This window comes from Cydia fagiglandana, chromosome 23 (assembly GCF_963556715.1).
Source record: "Cydia fagiglandana chromosome 23, ilCydFagi1.1, whole genome shotgun sequence".
Lineage (NCBI taxonomy): Eukaryota > Metazoa > Arthropoda > Insecta > Lepidoptera > Tortricidae > Cydia > Cydia fagiglandana.
The window spans coordinates 6442093-6451132 of NC_085954.1; the positions used below are offsets into that span (position 1 = coordinate 6442093).

Consider the following 9040-nt stretch of genomic DNA (forward strand, 5'->3'; position numbering starts at 1 on the left):
AGTTATTTTTATTTATTGTTTTTTGACTTGTTTTTGTACCATATATATGAATAAAGCGGATGTGTATTTGCGTCTCACATTTTGCTTAAAGAGAGTGAGACGCAATGCACATTGGACAAAGAAATTGGACAGGTGGAACACCACCGTAAAGATCGGTTTTCCTAGGATGTGTGTGTGTCCCCCCCCCGGGTGTGTGCGTGCGTGTTCAGTCGGCCTTGCGCGCGCGGCGCTTGCGCACCTCGGGCGCGCGCGCGTCGCCCGCCGCCGCCGCCGCCGCCGCGCCCGACGAGGACGAGCTCTGCACACATATACATATATTATAACTTACGGCTCCTCTACACGGTGGGCCAGCGCCGGCCACTCCAAGGGACGCAGCCATGCGGTAGAGTGAGATAGTAATATCACTTGCTCCCTCTAACGCATACATGCGTCCCTTAGAGTGGCCATCGTGTAGAGGAGCCATTCAACAATATCTATAGTTTAGAACAGCGGTCGGCAACCTTTTAGCAGCCAATGGCCACACAGTAGTTAACGGAGGTGTCGCGGGCCGTACTTTGTTAATATTTATGACTTTATGAGACATTGTCGTTTGTTACTATAACATAGGGCCGCAAGTGACAGGTTCACGAGCCGCATGCAGCACGCGAGCCGCAGGTTGCCGACCGCTGGTTTAGAAGAATGGATAATGGTTAACGACTGGTAAATATCAAATGATATTTTGTACATGAGCACATAATTTTCCGTACTTATATCGTAATAAATTAAAATGTACTTACGTCGCTGGGCGAATTCTTCTCGGCATCGCTATCGGCACCGGAGGGCGCGTCGTCTACAATGTCTTCGTTTATCAACTCCTCCTGAAATATCAACACAGTCATATTGACATTTTTTCAAGTTTCTCTATTTTAATTTTTTGAAAATCATACAGCTGTGATAATAAATCTAAACCTTTTTAATAAATAGGGTGATTCGCCAGTAACTGGGCACTCCAAACCAGAAATGAATTCTATTTACCTATAAATAAAATTCATTTTAGTATAAGATGGCCAGTTATTGAAACCTTACACTAAAATGAATTCCGTTTACAGGTGAATAGAATTCATTTTTATTTTAGGGCGGCCAGTTACTAGTGAATTACCCTACACGAAGCCAATTACAGGAGTAAATAACTCACGTTTCAAGTTTCTATAGTTCGTTTTTTTAGCATAAGAAAAAAGGTAAACAATCTTGATGAGTCTTTTAATTGAAAAACACATTTTAAAAATAAGTTACCGCAAATATGTAACAATTACGAATCTAATACGATCTTTTATATTCTTCTGCTTTCATAAGTAATAGTTCTTGATTTTTAAAAAGCGTTTTTCAATTAAAAGACGTGCCAAGATCGCTTACCTTCTTGCAAGTTCTTTCTAATGCTAAAAAAAACGAACTATAGGAATTGAATAATCTGGCGGATATAACGATCGGCCGGCGTCATGAATACCTGCTCGTCGTCGGACTTGCTCCCGGCGTCGCCGCGGGCGCCGGCGCTGGCGGCCGGGACGAAGTCCTTGCGCCGCGGCGGGTACAGCACGTCGATCAGGCACACCAGCACCTGAACAACATATAATGTAATAGTAATAACTCCACGGCCGATTCGGCCACGGCGACTGCTATCAACTCCGTTGCTGTCTCTAGTGTGCTCGCAAGTGGCTGAATGAATGCCGACGTAAATGATTCTAAATCACGTCGGCGCTTAGAGCTGGATGCCAAGCGCGATGAAGTAAAAGCCAGACCACCTGCGGCAATACATATAATGTAGAGATGCCCCGAATAGTGAATTTGGCCGAATACCGAATATTGGGCCCCTTTCTCGGCCGAAGATCGAACATTTTGAGTCACAATTATTATGAAAACTGTTCACCAACAAATCACAACCTTTACTCAATAATGAACTCAATAATTTTTAATATCACCATTTCAAACAAGTTCTCAGTGAGAGCCTATGCAAACCAGACTAAGTTCAAAAATTAAATGATACCAAGTTATTTCATGAGTTTCATTTGTACTAACTAATATCAAAGACATATGTAACTTCGTATAAGATAAATAAAGTCTAAGAAAAAAACGTGCCTCGGAAATCAAGAAAAAGTCATTCTCGGATAGATGGCGCACACACCTTTGGCCTATGCTCGGCTAGATGGCGTGACGACGCCGTTTCATATTTAACACATTCATTACCACTAAGTGCTACGGGTTACGCTCGTAGCGCGTAGCCACGGTTTCGCCGTATGTAGCGCGTAGTCGCTACGAACAGTGTACCCGACAGTCGGGTTCTTGGTGTTGAATGTGTTAATAATTTTAACACTTAGATATCAGTGAATGAACATGGGTCAAATTGATATAAAAATAATAAAATCATTTATCCATATATATTAATTTTTTTGATAATTTTATACGTGTTTATTTTGAGTTATAGTCGTGTGTCGATAGACGGCAGTAAATTTACAGTAACTACAACATTTACTATGACAGGACGCCTCTATACTATCTATTCTTTTTGCTAATATAGTATGTATAATTTAGACTACATACCAGTCCAAGCAGTGCCCCGATGAAAATAGTGGCGACAGCGAAGATCAGATACGAGCCCCACGTCGGCAGCCCGTAAGTCTCCATCAGCATGTTGTGAACGCTCTGTAAAATACATTACAACAATTGATAAAATACAACAACAACAATTGTCAAATAAGATATTATCGTCGGGTGACAAGACAAAGACACTAAGTACCACCACAAGTTCATAGCCATTGTGAACCATATTAGTACTAAAAGAAGGTCGATATATGTTTAAATTTTTTTTTGTAATTAGTGACTTTTGCTTGTCATCTGACGTTATTTTGACTATAAATTAAATGAATATCTATGTTTAAATATATTTATTTTTAACTTAAATGAAAAGTTAACAAACGATTTGGTTATTGGTTTCGAATGTACGCGGAAACGGAAACATCTCGGCGTTTTAGTTCTTGCTTAACTTCAAATTGTTACATACTCTGAGTGCTTGAGGCAGCTTGAAGAACTGCGCCACCAGGCCTATCTGGAGCGAGTCGGGGCCCTTCCAAGATGGAACAGGCTCTGTTAGCTACAAGCTCAGCTTCAAGTTGCTATACATACCCTGAGCGCTTGAGATAGTTTGAAGAACATGCGTCACCAGCCCCATTTGGAGCGAGTCGGGGCCCTTCCAAGATGGAACAGGCTCTGTTGGCTACAAGCTCAGCTTCAAGTTGCTATACATACCCTGAGTGCTTGAGACAGCTTGAAGAACTGCGCCACCAGGCCCATCTGGAGCGAGTCGGGGCCCTTCCAAGATGGAACAGGCTCTGTTGGCTACAAGCTCAGCTTCAAGTTGCTATACATACCCTGAGTGCTTGAGACAGCTTGAAGAACTGCGCCACCAGGCCCATCTGGAGCGAGTCGGGGCCCTTCCAAGATGGAACAGGCTCTGTTAGCTACAAACTCAGCTTCAAGTTGCTATACATACCCTGAGTGCTTGAGATAGTTTGAAGAACTGCACTACCGGCCCCATTTGGAGTGAGTCCGGGCCCTTCCAGGATGGAACAGGCTCTGTTAGCTACAAGCTCAGCTTCAAGTTGCTATACATACCCTGAGTGCTTGAGACAGCTTGAAGAACTGCGCCACCAGGCCCATCTGAAGCGAGTCGGGGCCCTTCCAAGATGGAACAGGCTCTGTTAGCTACAAGCTCAGCTTCAAGTTGCTATACATACCCTGAGTGCTTGAGACAGCTTGAAGAACTGCGCCACCAGGCCCATCTGGAGCGAGTCGGGGCCCTTCCAAGATGGAACAGGCTCTGTTAGCTACAAACTCAGCTTCAAGTTGCTATACATACCCTGAGTGCTTGAGATAGTTTGAAGAACTGCACTACCGGCCCCATTTGGAGTGAGTCCGGGCCCTTCCAGGATGGAACAGGCTCTGTTAGCTACAAGCTCAGCTTCAAGTTGCTATACATACCCTGAGTGCTTGAGACAGCTTGAAGAACTGCGCCACCAGGCCCATCTGAAGCGAGTCGGGGCCCTTCCAAGATGGCACGGGTTCTGTTTGCTGCCACCGTTTCTGTTGCACGAAGCTCAGCATTGAGTCTACGTCGCGGGGACCCTTGTATTGACGGAATTCACCGTCAATAACACTGGAATATAGAAGACAATTTTCAGTATATAAGAAGTATTGGGTTGAAATATTTTTTCAAAATTGATGAATATTAGTGTCATGTCATATTTGATCACGATCTTGGTTGCAGTGTGGAAATTTTACATAAAATTTGTATATCATGAGATACCTAGTGCTGGAGCTGGAGAAGGCCTTTGCCAAGCGGCACACTCGAGCTAAGAGACATACTCTAACTCAGAATAAAAGGGCGTTATAGATAGAGATACCTAGTTGTCGAACAAGACTTGAACAGATGCTTAAAGAAAAACCTCAAATTATTTTATATTATCATTTCTCACTGGCAGTCCGAATGTTTTAATTATACTTTTGATTCTAGACAGATATGGTTACCCTGGTGAAGTTGAAGGAGGTGGCAAGCATGGCGGACTGTCCTCTATGGGGCGCTAATAACCATTGATAGACCTTATGTATTCACAATAAGGTTTACAAGTATTCAATGCTCCCGCCATGTTGACCTCTTAACTAACGATAGGTGTACCCTATGCCTTTGCAATAGAGATTATTGTCAATTAACAGTACTCACTGGAATATAGTAGGCAGCGCGGTGACCACGAAGCGCCCGCTGAGTCCGGGCGACTTGGTCACGTCCACGGAGGCGGCGCGCATGGCCAGGGACTGCTTCCCCGCGCGGGCGGAGAGTTCCCGCCATGTTGGGGCTAGGGCGGAGCAGGCAGGGCACCATGGCGCGTAGCTGGGGACAGATAGTGTTAGATGAATCATCTTATTTGGCACTTCTTCCATGGTCAATCTAAGCTGTGATTTTGTGGCATTAAACATGACGAATAAATGATTATGTTTTTCTTTCAAACTGCTAATAATGTCTGCTGACTATAACAATAATAAATAGTGTAATCAGTGTAATCCATCCAGATATCAAAGTGAAAAATATTCTTTATTCGAGTTAGCTTAGCAACTAGCCCTTTTGGGTTCACTAGAACTCTATCACTATGCTATGCTAAGTTAGCACCAACTCTCGCCAGTGACAATGAATAATCGCACCATATTTGATGTTGCACTTAATAACTATGCAGATTTAGCACAGAAAAGGGGTGCTAGGAAAGTGGATGATTTGTAGGGTATGAAAATAGGCCATTTTAGATAGAATTTCAACTTTCAATGCTTTCAAGATACTGTGCTTTAAGACTAGAACTTTAAAAGCAATTCTATAAACAAAAAAAATAAATAATGTGATTACTAATCTTATTTCAGTTGCATTTCATTGCAGTACAATTAAAGAAATAGATGCAACAGGCTGACTGTTAATTAAAACAGATCAAAGTCTATAAAACATTATTAAATCTTATCATTCCAGTTGAAATTGACTTCACTGATTAACTCATCTAAAATGCAATTAAAATGAAACATTATTACTGATGACAGTGATGACTAATGATATCATACATAAACTGAACCTTATTAGTAAAATCTTTGCAGATGATAGTTAGTAGTAACAGTTCTGAATGATTCACGGTTAGTTTCACTAGACTTATATTATTATTTAAGAATAAGTAGCTATGTAAAAATTAATAACAACAATCAAAATCAAATAATGTAAAATTTGTCAACTTTGTACAATTTACCAATTTGTTAATTCATTATAGAATTTATAATGTTAACTACATTAATCTCTCTTAGGATAGATTTTTAAAAATGTAATCTGGAAGAGTGAGGTCTCCTGATACAGGTACTTTATACCTAATAGGAGGACTCGACCACTATGTATTTACCAACTAAGATTGAAATGAAATAAATTATTATTTTATTGACCGAAGTGTAGTCTTATTGATCGAAGCGTAGCGAAGATCTACGTTTTGACTCGGGCATTTTGATTTCGTATCCGGATGTTCTCATATACAGGTCACAATTGTCAACCGATTCTCGTGAAATTTTGTGACCAGATTCTATGAGTAAATCATTTTTTTTGTCGATACGGTTTTTTGAAATATTAAAAAATGGAGGAGTCGTGATACCTCGCGCTTAAACAAATAGTCATATCTATATCATAAGAGTATTTTCTTTTCGAGACAAGAGTATTTTATATTTATATAGTAAATGGCAAAAAATGCAGAAAAATTGTATTGCTGGTTTAGGCGGTATTTAGATATTTCGTTTTTACTCAAGAATGAGTAGCTGAATTTCGTCAGCTTAGCTAAGAACTATCATGGCGTATTTTGCAAACATTCGCTTTTTTGTTTGCACACAGAAAATTTCATACACTAGAGTGGGCACATCATTGGCATGTTACAATTTTCATAATAATTATATTTTGTTTAATAATGATTGAAGGTGGATGCCGGTAGAGGGTTGTGGACGTGGCAAGCCCAAGGAGATGGCTGGGTGACCTGGACAGCTTCCTGGATAGCTGGCCGGAGGAAACACCAAATCCGGAGTCATAGAAATTAAGGGGAGAGGCCTTTACCCAGCAGTGGGACACTCAAATACCTAGGCTAGGAAAAAAATCATAGAATAAATTTTCTGCTAGCATGTCATTAATATGTGTTCAAGTAAAATTGGCATGTTTAACAATAAGAGTTAACATTCAGCATGTTTATAAACTTAGCTCTCACTGACTATTTCATGCCATGACTGACCGTATAATGCAATAATGCATTAGTCATGATTGTTAGAAATTAACATGCCATGATGTAATGCTGTTGGGCGTGTAGGTGTGAATATGTTAATAAGCATCTAAATAATATTAACAACTTTATTGCCAGTTTGACTGTCAAAAATAATGATTACATCATGCAATTTTGGTTAAACTGGGAGACCGAATAAAAACTCTAAAATGCATGTTTTCCCAGAGATAAGACTTAGATCTATTTTACATCCTCGAAAACCCCCATATAGCAAATTTCAATATTTTCAATATATATAAATAAAAATATATACAAGAATTGCTCATTAAGAGGTATATTATACAGTTTAAAAGTTTGATATTAAAATGATGAGGCTCCAGGAAAACAAAACCACAATTGTATCCATTAATATGTATGAAACATTTATAGGAAAAGTGAAGTATTAGTAATTTGGGTATAGGTAATTTTGGTTTACTATATATAAAATGTATTTACTAGTCATTTTAAGGATCTAGTTTACTGATTATTCTGCTTATAATTTGCTTATGATATTGTATCAATTTTTTTAGTAGCCACAAATTTTTTAATACACAACAAAAACCTATTGGCATATTATATGACAAAAACCATTTTGTATTAAAATATTTGTGGCTACTAAAAGTAAGTTGGTACTTATTGCCTCAGAATTCAACATTTTTCCAGTAAAGTTCATAATAAAATGTTTAGAGTAAATAGCTTGGGAGTTACTATGCTCACTTAATGTGTGAATGTCAAGAACCTGCGAACTACTTGTACAAATAAGTTAACGACCTAACTAAAAAGTTGTATGTTACATAAAACTCATTAGAACATAGTCAAAACAAGTTTCAATACATCTATTAACGTGTGAGTGTGTAACAATAGGACACTAGCTTCCCGGATTCTAGTGAAAAAATGCAGCAACAATAGACTGAGTCATGGTTTTCAAAACGGTGCTTTGTGGGCCTTAACGGCCTTGTAAAAGTTTGATGAACTCTAGCAAACGTTCAGTCGTCATAAACTCACCGCCCACACGCCTTAATAACAAGAATAGCACTTAAACTACGCGACAAATACACTATCTATAAATAAATACCAGTAACTGCACTATACACTTATTGTTGTCTAATTTATAGATTAAAGAATGACACGTTTTTATATCTGCCGACACCGGTAGGAAAAACACATTTTAATACTCACAATTCTACCATCCATTCCCCTTCGAGTATGTCCCTCCAATTACTTTCATCTAGCTCCCTGTTTGCACTAGCCAAATTAAGTAAACAACATGAAAATATTGATAAATAAATGAAAAAGTGAAAAAAGTCCGGAATTCTGTGTACCCGCGCCATGTCTGATTTTTGTTTAAGTGTTGCAATACGTAGTTCACGCTGCTACTACCAAATTTTACTACCCAAAATGGTAGCTTTTAATGTTACCAATATATTTATTTACCTGAAAAACAGTGAACTTAGCAGTTTTGGAAAGCAGTTATATTTTGGTATACAATTGCTTATTCCCGTTCAAGCAATTATGTAAAAAGAAGACATAATATTAAACTTAAACTTCTTGTTAATTACTCCTAATCATATTTTTTTTACAATGGCCACATTATTGAAATAACTTTTCTACGTTTATCTGTAGCATAAAATAATTAAGATTATAAAATATAAAAAATATATTCGTTTGATGCTTAAAACATTATTTTATTAAAGTAACAATAATTATTATATTTATATGAAACGAATATTTCTTACTAAATTATAAATTATATAAAAAAAATTACGTAGCATGCCATCTACTGAAATTTCTTGACAACACGCTCATATGATAGTTGTTTAGTATTGAAACTAGATGTCACTACCAGTTATAAAATTACTGGGCTATAACCGCGAAAATCGAAGTTCGCAAATAGCGGGGATTTTTCTCTGTCACTCTAATTATGCCTTCGTTGGAGTAAAAGAGAAAGATCCCCGCAATTTGCGAATTTCGGTTTTCGCGGTAGCCGCTCTGTTTTTCCATGGTTTTTCCCGTTACCGGAACAATGGGACATGGAACATTGGAAGGCGTGAGTAAGGTTAGACATTACAATATTTAGTGGTTAAAACGAAAATAGAAATGATTAGAAACATAAAATCTTTCATAAAAACGAGAGCAACGAAGACAGTTAGTTTGCTGTAGGCGCTGCAGCTGGCAGCTATTCATCGGTGAAGGTC

General features: G+C 38.6%; 1 protein-coding gene across 1 annotated transcript; it reads right to left on the bottom strand.

The window, feature by feature from the left end:
• Positions 1-205: 205 nt before the first annotated feature.
• LOC134675941 (thioredoxin-related transmembrane protein 1-like) lies at positions 206-8193 on the bottom strand. The gene is made up of 7 exons (XM_063534286.1): positions 8025-8193; positions 4751-4918; positions 4012-4186; positions 2575-2676; positions 1484-1594; positions 777-857; positions 206-298 (listed from the first exon to the last, which is right to left on the bottom strand). Exons 1-7 carry the CDS (start codon positions 8174-8176, stop codon positions 206-208), a joined length of 882 nt encoding a protein of 293 aa, XP_063390356.1. The 5' UTR covers positions 8177-8193.
• Positions 8194-9040: the final 847 nt, after the last annotated feature.

Coding starts and splice junctions, on each gene's coding strand:
- LOC134675941 (XM_063534286.1), bottom strand. CDS start 8,176: ATGGCGCGGGTACACAGAATTCCGGACTTTTTTCACTTTTTCATTTAT. Junction 4,919..8,024: donor GGGGAATGGATGGTAGAATT/GTGAGTATTAAA, acceptor ATCTGTCCCCAG/CTACGCGCCATGGTGCCCTG. Junction 858..1,483: donor GCAAGTCCGACGACGAGCAG/GTATTCATGACG, acceptor TTGATATTTCAG/GAGGAGTTGATAAACGAAGA.